At 46.9% G+C, this 19,447-nt stretch overlaps 1 protein-coding gene across 2 annotated transcripts in view; it reads right to left on the bottom strand.

Moving 5' to 3' along the window:
- Positions 1-19,447, bottom strand: part of LOC122928457 (branched-chain-amino-acid aminotransferase, cytosolic-like) — a 107,309-nt gene that overhangs the window by 49,814 nt on the left and 38,048 nt on the right. Inside the window, exons 1-2 of one of the 2 annotated variants that reach the window (XM_044281308.1) lie at positions 11,981-12,065; positions 8,949-9,014 (exon numbers count right to left, since the gene is read on the bottom strand). In XM_044281308.1, coding sequence (XP_044137243.1) covers positions 8,949-9,014; positions 11,981-12,025 — 111 coding nt within the window. In that variant the 5' untranslated portion in view covers positions 12,026-12,065. Of the gene's footprint in view, positions 1-8,948; positions 9,015-11,980; positions 12,066-19,447 lie in introns of those variants that run through there. The other variant, XM_044281309.1, reaches the window with a different exon arrangement.

Genomic DNA, 19,447 nt, shown 5'->3' on the forward strand with positions numbered 1-19,447 from the left:
TTGGCCTCGATTTTTGCCAGGGAGGTCTTCCGGTTGCACGGTTTGCCCAAGGAGATTGTGTCGGATCGGGGGAGTCAGTTTGTGTCCAGGTTCTGGCGCGCCTTTTGCTCCCAGTTGGGGATTCATCTCTCTTTCTCCTCGGCCTACCACCCTCAGTCCAATGGGGCCGCAGAACGATCCAATCAGGCCTTGGAGCAATTCCTTCGTTGCTATGTCTCCGATCACCAAGACAATTGGGTTGACCTCCTGCCTTGGGCTGAGTTTGCCAGGAACACGGCGGTGAACTCTTCCTCTGGGACGTCTCCCTTCATGGCCAATTATGGGTTCCAACCTGCCGTGTTACCGGAGGTATTCTCTCCCCAGGATACTCCGGCTGTGGAGGATCACCTTTCCGTCCTACGTACTTCTTGGGTACAGATCCAGAGGTCCCTTGAGGTCTCTGCGCAACGCCAGAGACTCCAGGCTAATCGCAGACGAGCGCCCGCTCCTTCCTACCAGGTCGGAGACCGTGTATGGTTGTCCACCCGCAACCTCAACCTTCGAGTGCCCACTCCCAAGCTGGCGCCTCGCTTTGTTGGTCCCTTCCGAGTGCTTCACAGGGTAAACCCGGTAGCCTATGCCCTTGCGCTTCCTCCTGGCATGCGGATCTCCAACGTGTTTCATGTCTCCCTGTTGAAGCCATTGGTGTGTAATCGTTTCACTTCCTCGGTTCCTCGGCCCCGTCCGGTCCAAGTGGGCAATCGTGAGGAATATGAGGTGAGCAATATCCTGGACTCACGCCTGGTCCGCGGTCGGTTGCAGTTTTTGGTCCATTGGCGTGGTTATGGTCCAGAGGAGCGTTCCTGGGTTCCCTCCGCAGATGTCCATGCTCCTGCGTTGCTCCGAGCCTTCCACGCACGCTTCCCTTTGAAACCGTTCCTTACTCCGCGGAGGAGGGGCCCTTGAGGGGGAGGTACTGTCATGGTCTTACCTTCTCACTGTTCTCCTTCGTTTGACATGTGCTGGCGGCCATCTTGGTTTCTGGGTTTCTGTAGCCTCCCACCCTGCGGCTCCTCCTTCCCACTGGGAGGAGCTGGATGCCTAGCTCATATATATAGAAGGTCTGTGGCTTCAGTTCCTTGCTTGGTCCTCCTGTGTTCACATGCTTCTAAGACTGCTGCTGCTTCTGGTTCCTGATCCTGGCCTCGTCTGACTACCCCGTTGGTTCCTGATCCTGGCTTCGTCTGACTACCCCGTTGGTTCCTGATCCTGGCTTCGTCTGACTACCCCGTTGGTTCCTGATCCTGGCTTCGTCTGACCACCCTCCTGGTTCCTGACCTCTGTCTACGCAAGACCCTGCTTCGGTTTAGCCATCCATTTGGACTTTTGCTACGGCTTGATTTCCAATAAAGCCTTCTTATTTCCACTCATCTCTGTTGTACGTCTGGTTCATGGTTCCATGACAGATACTGGCACATGGGGGAGAGAGGCACTTGATACTGGCACTTTTTTTGGGGGGGGGGAGATGGCACTATGATACTGGGACATGGGGGGGGGGGAGAGGCACTTGATACTGGCACATGATGGGGGGGCATCTATGGGGACACTTACTGGAACATTATTGGGGGGCATTATGGGAGACACTAGGCCGGCAGCCTATCAGAGGCTGGACACTGAGGGCATCTACTGGGGAACTATATATGGGGCATTTTATACTGGTACATTATGGGGCGTACTAGCAGGAAGAGGAGCACTATGGGGGAATTTACTGGGGGCACTATATAGGGGTATTTTATACTGGGACATTATGGAGGCACTATGAGGACATTAGCTCAACTGGGGGCATTACAAGGAGGTATTTTTTGCACATTATAAGGAGACTTATTTCTACTGGGGAGGGGGGGGGCATTATGGTGGGCTTTATTACTCCCCCATGGTATGACCCCCTAGTAGCAGCACCAGCCTCTCCCTGCTCTGCCCTTTCTCCAAATCCTTATTATGAAATCTCTCTCTTTAGGATAAAACACAACATCAGCTCCACCGAGCCCCCCAGCCAAAGTGTTGAAGTGGTGTCCGAGATCCCCAAGGGCCAAGCCAAGTAACTGTAAGTTTTCATGTGAAATATGTTTGTTATACACATATAGCCTACACTGTGCCACACAATATACAGTATACCTCTACACTGTGTAGTCTGTTCTATAAGCACCATTGTTTTGTGGCGGCGGACAGAAAATAATCTGGAAGTGCCCCTCCCGAGACCAGGCTCTGACTGCTAGGGGGGGTCTGCTGAGATAACGGATGCCCCCTATGGCAGTAGCACCACCATAGCCCCCATAATATATGGCTAAAAAATTATTGTTTCAGGAGGGAAGGGGGGGGGGGGGTTACACCATTTTCTACCGCACCGGGTGAACAGTGAGAAGGGCGGTGCGCTACTGGAGCGCCGCTGCCTTCTCAAACAGCTGATCGGGCGGGGGTCCCGGGTGTCGGACCCCGCCGATCAGAAGCTGATGATCTATCCAGAGGATAGATCATCAGTTAAAACAAAGTACAGTACCCCTTCAAGCATTATTTTCAGAAACTCCCTTTAGACAGTGTGTATAAGATACATTTTTGGAACTCCCCTTTAACCCTCTCCATGCCAGAGAGTTTGGACATTTTGCATCTCTGCTACGCCTGACAATTTTCATACTTTTGACATGTACAGACACCTGGCTCCTTATTAAAATGTCACTCAACCCTTCACACACATGAACCTTCAGGCGATACTGCATGAAAGTTTAATTGATATACATTTGTGGCAAAATAAAGTGCAAGTACAGATATAAATGGGGTCATTTATCAACACCAGCGTCTTAGACGCCAGCCTTAATAACCCTGCGTCTACGTTACGTAGAGGAGCTGGCCTTTATATAACTTAGGTGCATCCACCGCCGGCCTACAACAGCCTTAAATCTACACCAGCTCCCTTGGAGTAGAAAATGATAAATGAGACAGGCCTACCCATAGAAAAAAATCTGTGCATAAAATTGCTCAAAAATCCAATTTTGCAACAAAACTGTGTCCTGAGGTTGACCCATTATGACTCAAACAAAAAGTTCTGTGCAAAAACTGTAAGGTTCCTTTTACTAGGGCAGATAAATCCGGACACACACTGATCGATGATATAGAATAGGGGTCAGCAACCTTCGGTGAAACTACAACCCCCAGCATGCTCCGTTCACTTCTATGGGAGTTCTGAGAATAGCCAAGCAAGTGTGCATGCTGGAAGTTGTAGTTTCATCACATCTGGAGTGCCGAAGGTTGCTGATCCCTGATATAGAAGGATAATTGGCATTCATTTCTACTTTTATTTTTGCAGGGCAATTATCCTGGGGGGTGAAGTGGCGTTTGAATAGACGAACATTATTGCAAATCAGTTGCTCCTCATAGAATGACATTGTTGCCGGTACGGTACATCTCCTGTTTACACGCGAAGATGTGCTGCCGACAAACGTAAAAGATTCAGTCACAGACACACAAATGTTTGCTAATATGTCGGGCAATCACTGAGCATACTTACATGGGGCTATGATCAGGAACGAGCGTTTTTGTGTTCATCTCCCTATATGAACTCTGGTTCGACTTATTTCGCATTGTGATCTAGATGCTTACTGTATAAATGTCTAGGTTTTGGAGTTAATAAACCGTCTAATTAGATGTAGCGTGGTCAGCAAGTGCTCATCTTCTCACTTCTTTTTGGAAAAAAAGAGACAAAGAGCAAGTATTTCCACTCCCTGCATGCCTCCAGTTATGGGAAACCATTGCTGCTCTGCTTTCCCAGGTGTATTTCTACCTCAACCTGCTCTAGCTCAGGCTGGATTGTGACTACAGCTAGTGAAGTGCCTCCCAAAAAGGACAGATGGCATATGTCCTTGGCAGGCAAAGGGTAAATGATAACCATAAAGTATCAGAGATGTATACCATTGAAAAAGAAATAATAAGCAATCAGTATCATGGAGGTATACTATTCAGAACATAGTATAAACTATAGAGTTTTTTTAAACCATGATTGGCTCTTCCAGTGTTGTCTTCTGGGGCAGACTTGAAACTTAAAGGGGTTGTCTCATCTAAGACAATGGGGGCATATCGCTAGGATATGCCCCCATTGTCTTATACCAGTAGTTGCTAGAACCCGCACCTATATTGGGAGCGGAGACCTGCAAGGTGGTGGCTGAAGGACTCTGGTCTGGGAGAGCACCACGCATGACCGTCCACCGCTCCCATTTACTTCTATTGGCCCGACAAAAATCAGCAGCCCTATAGAAAATGAATGGAGGGCGGCTGTGCATGCGCAGTGGGCCCTCCACCACTTTCAGGGCTTCGTTTTCAATATAGGTGCGTGTCTCAGCGGTGGGATCCGCACCTATCAGACAATGGGGGCATATCCTAGCGATATGCCCACATTGTCGGAGATGAGAATAACCCTATAAAATAGCCCTGGAAAAAAAATCCTAAAGTTGGCCCTATGTTGTATGGGGGTTCAAACTGACAGGAGGTGGGGCAACATACATAGGCGGGATCAGCAATACCATAGCGCAAAACACCATCCCATCAGAACCATATACCACAGTGCAGCACAATATATTGCCCCAAAAGCTGTCCCTTTGTGGAGGCAATCAATAGCTGCCATATTCTGTTCTCCTCCTCCAGCTCTCTCTGATTAAGGCCTCCTGCACACGACCGTTGTGTGCACCCGTGGCCGTTGTCCCGTTTAACGTGTTTTTCTGCGGTCCCATTGACTTTCAATGGGTCCGTGGAAAAATCGGAAACTGCACCGTTTGGCAGCCGCGTCCGTGATCCGTGTTTCCTGGCCGTGAAAAAAATATGACCTGTCCTATTTTTTTCACGGCCAACGGTTCACGGACCCATTCAAGTCAATGGGTCCGTGAAAATCACGGATGCACACAAGATTGGCATCCGTGTCTGTGATCCGTGTCCGTTTTTTCCTATCATTTCAATGGCAAACTTGACTTAGATTTTTTTTTTCATTTTTCATGTCCGTGGATCCTCCAAAAATCACGGCAGACCCACAGAAGAAAAAACGGGCACGGATCACGGTACAACGGAACCACGTTTTGCGGGACGTTAAAAAATACTGTCGTGTGCAGGAGGCCTAAGATATGGAGCAGGGAGCTTAAAAGGTGAGATGTTGGTCAGAGCTGTTGAATTCAGGAGGACATACAGTGCTGCCCATAATTATTCATACCCCTGGCAAATTTTGACTTAAAGTTACTTTTATTCAACCAGCAAGTCATTTTTTTGTCGGGAAATGACATAGGTGTCTCCCAAAAGATAATAAGACGATGTACAATAGGCATTATTGTGGAAAAAAAAAAAAAATTTCTCAGCTTTTATTTACATTTGAGCAAAAAATACAAGATGTGTATGGAAAATCTCAGAGGACGTGGTCGGAAGCAAAAGTGACACCTGTGCTGGCCAGGAGGATAGTTCAAGAGGTGAAAAAGAATCCAAGGATAACCACCAAGGCCATCCTGGTGAATCTGGGCTCTGCTGGTGGCAATGTCTCACGGCAGACAATCCAACAGACACTGCACACTGCTGGGTTCCACGGATGCAGACCAAGGATGACGCCACTTCTCCAGATAAGGCACACAAAAGTTCGCTTGGCCTTTGCAAAAGCTCATCTGGACAAAGAAGAAGACTTCTGGTCTTCTGTGTTATGCTCAGATGAAACAAAAATGGAATTGTTTGGTCACAATGATGTTTTCTTCATTTGGCGTAAAAAATAAATAAAAAAGAGAATCCTTCAACCCAAAGAACACCATCCCCACTATCAAACATGGTGGTGGGAACCTAATGCTTTGGGGGGGTTTTTCAACCAATGGACCAGGGAACCTAATCACAGTAAACGGTTCCATGAAAAAAGAGCAATACATGAGAATTCTCAACGACAACATCAGGCAGTCTGCAGAGAAACTTGGCCTTGGGCACCAGTGGACATTTCAGCAGACAATGACCCAAAACACACAGCAAAAGTGGTGAAGAAATGGTTAGCAGACAACAACAATAACGTTTTGGAGTGGCCCAGCCAGAGTCCAGACTTGAATCCAATTGAGAATCTGTGGAGGGAGCTAAAGATCAGGGTGATGGCAAGAAGACCCTCCAACCTGAAAGATTTGGAGCTCATTGCTAAAGAGGAATGGGCAAAAATACCTGTGGAGACGTGCAAAAAGCTGGTCTGCAATTATAGGAAGCGTTTGATTGCTGTAATAGCCAATAAAGGCTTTTCTATTGATTATTGAGAAGAGAATGAATAATTTTGGACTAGACACTTTTTGCTCAAATGTAAATAAGAGCTGAGAAATGTTTTTTTTCCACAATAATGCCTCTTGTACATCGTCTTATTATCTTTTGGGAGACACCTATGTCATTTCCCGACAAAAAATTACTTGCTGGTTGAATAAAAGTAACTTTAAGTCAAAATTTCCCAGGCGTATGAATAATTATGGGCAGCACTGTATGAGGTCACTGGCCAGATACATGGGTACCTGATCCTCACAGCATTAATTATAGCCGAGAGCTCATTAGGTACCTGGCCAGGGGCATAGGGGAGGGCAGCGGCCCATCTGGAAGTTTCCCTGTAAGGTCTATGGCCAGTCCGCCACTGCCAGTTGACCACATGACTAGTTTTCCTCTAGTCTTCTCATGTGTTTGAGTCTTGAGTCTTCACCAACAACAAGTTCAAAGGTGCCTACACTTTTCTAGTCCCAATCCATTATTATTCCTCTGCTCCACAGCTGAACTGGAGAAAATACTGCATGTGTACAATACACATCTTAGGGTTCAGCTTGCAATTGCCCCTTAAAAAAAGTGAAACAGATCCATGGCGCAGGTGAACACAGAGAACAAGAGATCTTCTCTGAAGAACATCTGTACAAGTATTAGCATTTTCCTCATGGTTGACGTGGGAATCTCAGCTTCATGTCTAATACCAGCAGTGTGATTCTGGGTTTTCAGAAGGTAATTTGACACAGAACTCTAGTGTCTGCCTGATTTCTGTCTAGCTCTTGCATCCCAGGCAGCGCTGAGAATTGTGTAAAATGATATTCAGTGCAGCCTTGGAGGAAACATGAGGAGACGCCTCATTGAGAGGCGAGGGAAGGAGAAAGCATGACCTGTGCATTTCTTTGAAGCCTGGATACAGATTGGATCTCAGCTACTTCTTGGAAGTCACTAAACAAGGAAGAAGAGATTAGAAGAACTGGCACTGGAAAAAATGTTTTATGATCAGCTGAAAAGTTTGTTGCTTCTCATTTTGTATGAAGAAAATAAAGCAAAATCTCTGAAATCGCTTTCCTGCCGGTAGGAGGCTTGTTAATCTTCCAAGCGGGAGGCAGGAAGATCAGAGAGGGAGGAGGATAAAATCAGACCAGCCAAAAAAATTGTGAGCCAGAGGAGGAATGTGTGGTCCTGCCAGATGTTGTCAGAGGATTGAAGAAGGGGGGGGGGGGGGGGGTCACACGGGGTCATGTAGGAATTATTCCTGTATATTGTCATCTGAGACAGAGAAATGAGGGCATTTGAGATTCCATTCCTGAGCTTAAGCTTCCATTTCTGCAGGATTGTAAAGGGGACCTGTCACCAGGCACTAGCCATCCTCCGCACCAGACGTTCCTTGCATCCAGGCCGTGAACAAGGTCTCGGGATGAGACCGAAACGTTGGCCTTAGCCTCTTTTTCTGGATGGATAAATAAACAACTATTTACTTAACTTGAGTGCAGCGGTCCTATATATTATAAGGGTCCATTCACACATCCGTGTGTGTTTTGCAGATCCACAAAACACAGACACCGGAAATGTGCGTCTTGCATTTTGCAGACCGCACATTGCCGGCACTAATAGAATATGCCTATTCTTGTCCGCTATTGCGGACAAGAATAGAACATGTTCTATTTTTTTCGGGTACAGAAATGCGGACCCAGAAGTGCGGGTCTGCATTTCCGGAGCCGGGCCGCACATCGTGCAGCCCCATAGAAATGAGTGAGTCCGCAATTCCGTTCCACAAAATGCGGAACGAGATTGCGGATGTGTGAATGGGTCCTAAGGGCTCATGCCCACGGCCAGCTCATGCGGGCAACAGCAACTCACCTCCAGTCCTCAGGGCCCACCTGCCTTTCAGGTTTTCAGGATTTCCTTAGTATTGTGCAGGTGATATCATTGGTGTCTCATCAGGATTTACCACAGATATTCATTCTCTGGGATATTCTCCACTCCTGAGGGGTAGGTGGGGAGGACCTGAGTTAAGGAACACTGGCCTATAAGATTCAACGGCGGGTATGGAAGCCTTCGGCTCCCATACCCCACTGCAACATTCCAACGAGATGCACTAGGCAAAGCATCTGGGACCGAATCCCAGAAATATTGATGGGTGTTTTGTGATCAGACATGAGATCCACACACCTTATACTACAGTAACAGCTATTCCATCTATTACTGCTGACAACCAGCCTCTATGTCATGTCTGAGAGGTTGTCACAGCCCCGCCCCCTGTTACTGACATCACTGAATATAATAGTAATATAATTACACTGTGATCGGACATGAGATCCACACACCTTATACTACAGTAACAGCTATTCCATCTATTACTGCTGACAACCAGCCTCTATATCATGTCTGAGAGGTAGTCACAGCCCCGCCCCCTGTTACTGACATCACTGAATATAATAGTAATATAATCACACTGTGATCGGACATGAGATCCACACACCTTATACTACAGTAACAGCTATTCCATCTATTACTGCTGACAACCAGCCTCTATATCATGTCTGAGAGGTTGTCACAGCCCCGCCCCCTGTTACTGACATCACTGAATATAATAGTAATATAATTACACTGTGGTCGGCTGTATGCCAGGTACTTGTCACTGGATCTCTAGTGACCCTTGAATGCACACAACTCACCTTGAAGGCACCGGGCACATGATCATCACAGCCAGGTTTCCCACTCCCACAACCATTTTTGCAGTTCTGTCGAGAAATAAACACAAGAAAATGTAGTTATAAGATCGGCTGATTCATAAGAGCAGCTGACATGTGTATTATGAGGTTCTGCAGCAGCTGAGGGGGGTTATATGAGGGAGGTGCATTATCTTTTGATAGCCATGATGTGGTTGGGTGGTGAAGAACAGAGAGGAACTGGTAAGGGAAATGTCAATTTAGATCGATAGTATTGTCCATTCAGAGAATGATACTGTACAATCACTGCAGGAAGTTGAACAACAACCACTATATCCACATTACAGCGCCGCAAAAGTTGTTACCCAGCTTTCCCAGACAGCTGAATAGCAAACGTCCATGGTTAAAGCCTCTAAACCAGGGGAGCCCATCGCCCCCTCAACAGCTGCCCTTAATCCCTGAATAACTGGGCAGAATGCTTTTGAAACGCCCTGTCCAATCATAGAGAGAACTGCGTAGCTAAAAGGTTACAGCCCTGGCCACGCTGGAGCCTGGAGAGGCGAATAACCCCTGGACCTCAGGTATACAGAATTAACCGTTCCCTTCTGCTTCAAAATATTAACTTAAAGGGGTTATCCAATACTATAAACTGCCCCCCGATATGCCGGGCTCCTCACAGTGAATATACTTACCCCGCTCCCTGCGCCGCTCCTGGTTCCCGCACCGCCGCTTCTCCCTGTTCACCGGGGGGGGGGGGAGCAGCCAATGGCAGGAGGTGACAGGGATGAGCTTCCCTAGAGTCACCCGCGATGCTAGGGAGGTTCGTCCCCGTCTGCCATTGGGGGGGGGGGCAGTTTATAGTATTGGATAACCCCTTTAACCCCTTATCCATAGGACTGGGAATAAGTATCTGATCAGTGGGGTCTGCTGGAGATTGCCAAGCACTTCAGCTATTGCAGGCAGTCCCATAGAGAATGAATGGAGCAGCAGGAGAAATGTGCAACCTGCCACTCTGTTCATATGGTGGCATGGGAACAGGAAAGGGGGTCAGGAGAAGTGGATATATTGGTTAGTCCCCGGACTATAAGGAGGGGGATACATGGCAGAACTGCCATTATGCACCTGACCTCTGGGTGAACTTAGGTGGTGGAGTGTAAGAGCAGGAAAAGATTTTCCCGCTGTTTTCATGATGGTCACTGCGCAGACAAGGTTCGCCCAGTGACATAGGTGTGATTGGTTTAGGGTCTGACCTACGGGGTTGCCAGGGCCAGGGCAGGTTTACCTGGACCCTGGCGACAGCATATGATTGGCTGAGAGAGTAGGGGTTGTGGGAATAAATTGCGGGGTCTGAGGGGGTTCTGCGCCTTAGACCTGTCAGCTGGGTAAGAAGAAGAGGTTTGCCTGCGCCCGCCCACCCGCCCATTTGATAAGTTTAAGGTTTATTTGGCTTAAGTTTTATATATATATTTAAAAAAAAAATAAGAGAAAAATAAAATATCAATAATAAAGCGTAGTGAGAAAAAATTTTATAAAAAAAAAATTATAATATTTTAGCTTATTATTATCAGTCACGGGCACTGTGGGGTAATTTTAAAATTAGTCGTCCCATTTGAGGGATGGAATTGGTAGTTATGTGCTATGAACAGCTAATTGTTTGAGTCCGAGTTTATTACTGGACTCTTGGGTTAATTTTATAAGGTATTTCAAGGTTATATTTATATGGAAGTTATCTAAAATGTATTTAATAAACAGGCCGTGGCTTACCTCCACTCTCTGGGTCTTCGATTTATTGTATGAGTGATGTTGTATAATTGCATTGAGTTGGTGTATGTGCGTGACATGTTCTGCCATGGCACAGTCTAACCAATTCATTGCCCTAGACCACCAGGAATACTGGACGTAGACCATCAGGTAAACTGGCAATAATCCCTACACCAACCAACACCAGAATAAACCCCCACACTGTCCAAAATCACCAGATATGCTCACATTAACCTCCTCATTACCCTAGATCACCGAGAATATTGGCAATAACCCTTTCTTTGGTCTGTGGATGCTATCGCTAACACCTTTACTGCCGCAGACCACCAGACAGGAAGACATAGAGGTTTAGAGGGAACACTGGCAGCGATGCAGATAAATGGGTGGGTTGTAGACAGCAGCCATATAGATAAGTGGTCGGCGGGAGAGAGGGGGCACACTGTACTTTTGCACCAAAGCCCATGAACCTTGAGCTTTGTCCCTTTCCAGCAATATATCTAAGATTCGCAAATAAGGAGGTAACTCTGGAGGACAATCTCAGTAGGAGCAGTGACGGCAGCCATACTGATTATCACCTATCTTTCTTTATGTTCTCCTCTGGGGTCACAAGATCTGGCCATCAGCTGCCCAAGGCTTTCCATTTTTGGGCACTTTGCAGTGAGTGACCCACTACAGGGGTTCAGTAACACTCCCGCCTACGCTCAATCCTACACCTATATCATGTGTTGCGTCCGGTTTTCACGCTGACTCCTGTACATTATAACAATTAGCACAATGATTAACTCTGATCATACAGGATTTCAGGACGCCATAGCAGCCAGAGGTCTACTGTACGTCACAGGCCATTACCCGCACGCATTTCACATGATTACTCTGTGGGAGGGACATGGTGTTCAACCTGAGAACAGGTCACACAATACTGTAGACCTGTGCTGTGTTACATTGCTCCAACATCATCCTGTATGATACTACTGATGTACATGGGCATATGCCCATCAACTGACCCCTGCAAGGATCGCACCCTCGCCTGCAGGGTCCTTGTGCTTGGATACATCTACACGCTGATTCACATATGTACATATATGCCATTGTGCACACCCTCTCCCTGCGACATTTACATAGGGAACAGTCAGATGCCTGGCGCACACCTGGCGTTATATAAAGCGTCACGTGACCTACTATAATAAACATATGGGAGCCTCCCGGATCAGGCACCGTCCTCCTCATCTTCAGCGGGTGACCCCTGCTCCACCCCCCGCCTCCCCCGGGGGTCTTACCTGGTGCCCGGCCGCCGCTGCCCCCCTCTCTGCCAGGTTCGCCATTCTCTTTCTGGAAGATCACAGAAAAGCCCCCCAGCACGTGACCAGCGCCCTCCTCCCCCCCCTTCCCTCACACACGTCATTATCACTATCATACATGACCATGGTACCCTGCACTAGATATCGCGGTGTGACGTCATCACGCTGCACGGCCTCACCTGAATCCTGCAACATATTCTATGACGCCATCTCCCTCTGCTGTTCTATATGAGGTGACGTCACGACTCTTTACCCCACACTGCTTTGTCAGTGGACGTCATTGTTACACTGTACCATTTGACATCATCCGGCAGGGTTGTTGCAAAATAGCGTGACGTCATCACACTGAACCCGCGATACCCTGTTAATGACGTCACCCAGCCCATAGGTTGTGAATGTGATTGAAAATACAGGGCCAAGAATCATTATTATGGTCAAGCCCTGATCTCACTGACTGACACTTTTGGAAAACTGCATAAACAGCAACTACCCAAAATGTAGTTATTATGGGATGGCCCTGTGAATGGGCGCCGCGTGTTCTGTCAGCGGGATGTCATCAGAGATAATGTAATGAAGTGAAGAACAGCAGTCCTTTATCTTCCATCAGCAGCTGCCTGACAGCAGACCCATCATTATTAGAACATCCAGCTCAGCTTCGCAGAGGTTAAAACGGTACTTTATTTAAGCGGTTAAAAATACATCCAGTATAACCAGTCATAGACTACGCGTTTCAGGCTACCTGAGATGTAAGCCCTTACTCATGACCTAGTAAGACACAACTGAGTGCAGCAGATCTAGTGGGGTCAACACCTGTGCCCCTAATTGGCCCAGAGTAAATGCTGCCATCCACATGTATCAAATCTTCAGATAAAAGCCACATACTTCATTCACTAAAAACATGTCCATGTCGGACACCACGTCTGAGATGGGAACATATATTCCTATATCTGATGGCATCATTGCTGTAATATAAAATCCAGCCTTGCTGACGGCTACTCAGCTGGAAAATCCAGAAAGACTCCCTGTTCCGGAGTTTCCTCCTGTGATCACCTCCTCTCTTAGGTGCTTTAACTCTTTCGATCCCTTGTACAAGCATATCGGACGTGTCCCCTCCATGGGAAACCGCAAAGTGTAGGCTGGCCACAGACACCCCGCGGCTCTCATGGTGCGGCACGTCCGGAATAAGCTTGCGTATTCTCACCTTGATGGGATTGGTGGTGCAGCCCACATTCTGTAAGTTACAAGTTCCACATGTGATTAAGGCCTCATGCACACGTCCGTTGTTTTAGTCTGTGTCCGTTGCCCCGTTTTTCTGCGGACCCATTGATTTGAAATGGGTCCGTGGAAAACTCGGCTGATGCACCGTTTGTCATCCGCGTCCGTCAAAAAAATATAACCTGTCCTATTATTTTCGCGGAACACGGTTTGCGGCCCCATTCAAGTCAATGGGGCCGCAAAAAAACGCGGAGGCACACAAGATTGTCATCCGCGTCCGTGCGTCCGTTTTTTTCCTATCATTTGCATGGCAAACCTGACAGACTTTTTTTTTACTTTCCTTTATGTCTGGAGGTCTCCTCCCAAAATAAAGGAAGACACACGGAAACAAAAGGAAACGGATCACGGAACAACGGAACCCCATTTTGCGGAACGGAACACAACAATGGTCGTGTGCATGAGGCCTAATGATCTTACAAATTTCGGGATACTCAACACTATATTGTGTCACAAAAGTACTCTGGGGAGTCGTATCTGACAATATCTGTGGCTTAATGTGTTCCTGTTTCATTGCCGAATAAACTAGCAGGTTCCTATCCATATCTAATGTTTGTTGTATATACCTGCCAACATGTTTTCGCGAATATGCCCTCTGTGCCAATCTATTCATAATGACATCTGCTTCCACCATGAAGGAGTTTACCTCTGTACAATTCCGTCTGGCGCGAATCATCTCACCCTTGGGTATATTATGTACAGTGTGTGGTGGGTGACAAGAGGATCCGTGTAATATAGTATTACCTGCTAGGGGTTTTCTAAAGGTGGATGTGCATATAGCCGCAGTGGCAGAGTCCCCCCTCAGGCGCAAGTCCAAATATGATATCTCCAAGGCCGGAGTCAGCACCCTGCATACCTGGGCAAGTGCTGGGGCCCACAGCACAGCTGCCAGAGGCCAGAAGCAATGAGTGCAGGGAGCTGGGTCCTGTCACTCAACGATCAGCTCCCCGCGCTCCTCCCCTCCTTCAGGCCAGCCGAGCTCTGAATGGTGAATCAGGAAGACTTCTCCCCGCTCCACCATTCAGCCTGCAGGCACAGATCGCGCTGCCGGCCTGTGTGGGCGGAGCCTGCAGCCCCATAATCTGCATTAGCCCCGCCCACACCGTGCTGCAGAGCGATCTGTGTCTGTAGGGGAGAGAGGACTGTGAGCTTCAGGAACGGGACAAGGTGAGTAGTAACTGTGTTTTGTTTTTTGTTTTTAATATAGAGGGGTCACAGAGGACTTTTTTACTATGGAGGAGGCACAGAGGACTTTATTACTATGGAGGGGCACAAAGGTCTTTATTACTATGGAGGGGGCACAGAGGACTTTATTACTATGGAGGGGGCGCAGAGGGCATTTCTACTATGGAGGGGGCACAGAGGACATTACTACTCTGGAGGGGGCACAGAGGGTATTACTAATGTGAAGGCACAAAGGGGGCACAATTGGGATTATTACTATGAAGGGGGCACAATGGGGATTATTACTGTGAAGGGGGCACAGATAGGGCATTACAACTGTGAAAGGGGAACAGAGAGTGCACATAGTGGGCATAACTACTGTGAGGGGGCACACATCTGTACAAAACTACTGTGAGGGGGCACCATTTTTGGGGGGGTTGCCAGAGAAAGGATCCGCCCCGGGTGCCAAACACTGTAGGCATGCCACGGAAGCAGGGAACTATTTGCTCCCCACTCCACCATTCAGTCACCAGTCACTCACACATCGTGCTGCTGGTCTGTGTAGGAGGAGGAGCGGGGCAGGCTGGGAATCAGTGTCTGCTCCTCCTACACAGCAGCGCGATGTGTCACAGTATCCTGCTAATGGGGAGCGCAGATCATGTGAGGAGCCAGGTGATTGAGGCGAGGAGTATTTATTGGTTGGTTTTTTCACTTCCTGTGAAGGGGCAAATCTGGGCATAACCACTGTGAAGGGGGCACTGGGAACATATCTAGGCATATCCACCGTAAGAGGGCACATATCTTGGCATATCTACTGTGAAGGGGGCAAATATCTTGGCATATGTACTGTGAGGGGGCACATATCTTGGCATATCTACTATGAGGGGGCACATATCTTGGCATATCTACTGTTAGGGGACACATATCTTGGCATATCAACTGTGAGGGGGCACATATTTTGGGATATTAACCGTAAAGGGGGCACATATCTTGGCATATCTACTGTGAGGGGGCACATATCTTGGCATATCTACTATGAAGGGGGCATATCTTGGCATATCTACTGTGAAGGGGCACATATCTGTGAGTAGACCTGAGGGACTATAACACTTGGTAGAAAATAAAAGTAGGCACATAAGGACTGATCCACATATATACACTCTGTAGCATGCTCTGTGTAAGGTATTTAATCTATAATACATGCACTTTCATTGCTGTAAGCGCCATGCAAAATGCCACAAGGGAGCCCACTGAGACTTTATCGCCCAAGGACCCACATGAACCAGGAGTCAGCCCTGGATATCTCATGTGGTTCATGATGAACACTAAAAGAGATAGTATTTAAACAGGAATTGAGATATTGGGCAAAAGGTGGTATGGCCGCCACATCCCCAGACCAGATAAAAATCATGTAGCGACCATACTACCTTATATGCTCCCAAAATGGATGGGTGTCAATGAGGAGAAAGCCCCTCTCCCACCATGCCATAAAGATATTGGCTATGGAGGAAGAGAACTTGGCCCCCATCAACAACCTGAAGAAATTGTGCCTGAGGAGGAAGTCCACCACCACCACTACATACTCCTGCAGTCCTACGGTGAAATCACTATATGTTTTTAGAAACCATACGAGGGGTCTAAGGGCCAGCTCATGTGGTATGGTCATATATAATAAAACCACGTCAGCTGTGATCCATGTATACTGTGCAGACCATTGCATGGTATCAAGTGCCTGTAGAACTGATCTGGTAACCCTTAGAAACACTGGTATGTGTGGGACTACAGGTTGCAGAAGTGAGTCCACCCATTGCGATAGTCTCTCTGAAAATGAACCAATTCCTGCCACAATTGGTCTGAATGTGGGAGGGAAAACATCGTTGTGTGTTTTGGGGAGTGCATGTTTAATGACAGGTTTTATTTACAGGTGTCTGGGGTGTCGATGGGGCCAAGTTCTCTCCCTCCATAGCCAATATCTTTATGGCATGGTGGGAGAGGGGCTTTCTCCTCATCGACACCCATCCATTATGGGAGCATATAAGGTGGTATGGTCGCTACTTCGATGACCTGATTTTTATCTGGTCTGGGGATGTGGCGGCCATACCACCTTTTGCCCAATATCTCAATTCCTATTTAAATACTATCTCTTTTAGTGTTCATCATGAACCACATGAGATATCATTTTTGGACTTGCGCCTGAGGGGGGACTCTGCCACTGCGGCTATATGCACATCCACCTTTAGAAAACCCCTAGCAGGTAATACTATATTACACGGATCCTCTTGTCACCCACCACACACTCTACATAATATACCCAAGGGTGAGATGATCCGCCCCAGACGGAATTGTACAGAGGTAAACTCCTTCATGGTGGAAGCAGATGTCATTATGAATAGATTGGCACAGAGGGCATATTCGCGAAAACATGTTGGCAGGTATATACAACAAACATTAGATATGGATAGGAACCTGCTAGTTTATCCGGCAATGAAACAGGAACACATTAAGGCTACTTTCACACTTGCGTTTGATCGGATCCGTTCTGAACGGATCCGATCATATTAATGCAGACGGAGGCTCCGTTCAGTACGGATCCGTCTGCATTAATAACTTAGAAAAATTTCTAAGTGCGAAAGTAGCCTGAGCGGATCCGTTCAGACTTTCAATGTAAAGTCAATGGGGGACGGATCCGCTTGAAGATTGAGCCATATGGTGTCATCTTCAAGCGGATCCGTTCCCATTGACTTACATTGTAAGTCTGGACGGATCCGCACGCCTCCGCACGGCCAGGCGGACAGCTGAACGCTGCAAGCAGCGTTCAGCTGTCCGGCTGGCCGTGCGGAGGCGAGCGGAGCGGAGGCTGAACGCCGCCAGACTGATGCAGTCTGAGCGGATCCGCATCCATTCAGACTGCATCAGGGCTGGACGGAGGCGTTCGGGTCCGCTCGTGAGCTCCTTCAAACGGAGCTCACGAGCGGACAGCAGAACGCTAGTGTGAAAGTAGCCTAAGCCACAAATATTGTCAGATATGACTCCCCAGAGTACTTTTGTGACACAATATAGTGTTGAGTATCCCGAAATTTGTAAGATCATTAAACAACACTTCCCGATCCTGGCTTTTGATAAACAATGGGCGAAAATAGCAGCGGGAGGCGTCAGGTGTGCGGCCCGTAGAGCCCCTACAGTAGCTACGTACGTTAGTCCGAGCCTCTATCAAGTTAGAAAATTATTGCAGCCAAATTGGCTGAAAACAAAGGGTAGTTACAGATGTGGACATGCTAAATGTGTGTGCTGTGACCATGTGGTAGCTAGCTCACTTAAGTCCACTGCCAATGGCAAGGATTTTCAAATAAAATCCTATATTAACTGTAACACTACATATGCAGTATATTTAATCACATGTGGAACTTGTAACTTACAGAATGTGGGCTGCACCACCAATGCCATCAAGGTGAGAATACGCAAGCATATTTCGGACGCACCGCACCATGAGAGCCGCGGGGTGTCTGTGGCCAGCCTACACTTTGCGGTTTTCCATGGAGGGGACACGTCCGGTATGCTTGTACAAGGGATCGAAAGAGTTAAAGCACCTAGGAGCGGAGGTGATCACAGGAGGAAACTCCTGAACAGGGAGTCTTTCTGGATTTTCGAACTGAGTAGCAGTCAGCCAGAGGGACTTAATTAACCCCTTAGGGACCGGGCTCATTTTCACCTTAAGGACCAGGTCATTTTTTGCAAATCTGACCAGTGTCACTTCATGTGTGAATAACTTTAAAACACTTTTACTTATCCAGGCCATTGTTTTTTTTTCCGGCACATATTGTACTTTATGATACTGGTAAAATGGAGTAAAAAAAATTCATTTTTATTTAAAAAAAATACCAAATTCCCCCCAAATTTTGAAACATTTGCAAATTTCAAAATTTTTATTTCTATACTTTTATAATAGATAGTAATATCTACAAAAATAGTTATTACTTTACATTCCCCATATGTCTACTTCATGTTTGGATCATTTTGGCAATGACATTTTATTTTTGGGGGACGTTACAAGGCTTAGAAGTTTAGAAGCAAATCTTAAAATTTTTCAGAAATTTTCAAAAACCCACTTTTTAAAGGACCAGTTCAGGTCTGAAGTCACTTTGTGAGGCTTACAATAATAGAAACCACCAAAAAATGACCCCATTCTAGAAACTACACTCCTCAAGGTATTCAAAGCTGATTTTACATTTTTTGGCAAATTTTCCATTTTAATCCATTTTTCCAGTTACAAAGCAAGGGTTAACAGCCAAACAAAACTCAATATTTATTGCACCGATTCTGTCGTTTGCAGAAACACCCCATAAGTGGCCGTAAACTACTGTACGGGCACATGGTAGGGCGTAGAGGGAATGGTGCGCCGTGTGGTTTTTAGAAGGCAGATTTTGCTGGACTGGTTTATTTACACCATGTCCCATTTGAAGCCCCCCTGATGCACCCCAAGAATGGAAACTCCATAAAAGTGACCCCAATTTGGAAACTACGGGATAAGGTGGCAGTTTTGTTGGGACTATTTTTAGGGTACATATGATTTTTGGTTGCTCTATATTACATTTTTGTGAGGCAAGGTTACCAAAAATAGAAATTCAGAAATTTAATCTCCATTTGCCATAAACTGTTGAGGAACACCTAAAGGGTTAATAAAGTTTGTAAAATAAGTTTTGAATACCTTGAGGGGTGTAGTTTCTAGAATGGGGTCACTTTTATGAAGTTTCTACTCTAGGGGTGCATCAGGGGGGCTTCAAATGGGACATGGTGTAAATAACCCAGCCCAGCAAAATCTGCCTTCCAGAAACCATACGGCATTCCTTTCCTTCTGCGCCCTGCTGTTTGGTCATACAGCAGTTTACGACCACATATGGGGTGTTACTGTAAACTGCAGAATCAGGGTAATAAATATTAAGCTTTGTTTGGTTGTTAACCCTTGCTTTGCTACTGGAAAAAACTGTTTAAAATGGAAAATTTGCCCAAAAA

The sequence above is a fragment of the Bufo gargarizans genome, chromosome 2 (genome assembly GCF_014858855.1).
Source record: "Bufo gargarizans isolate SCDJY-AF-19 chromosome 2, ASM1485885v1, whole genome shotgun sequence".
Lineage (NCBI taxonomy): Eukaryota > Metazoa > Chordata > Amphibia > Anura > Bufonidae > Bufo > Bufo gargarizans.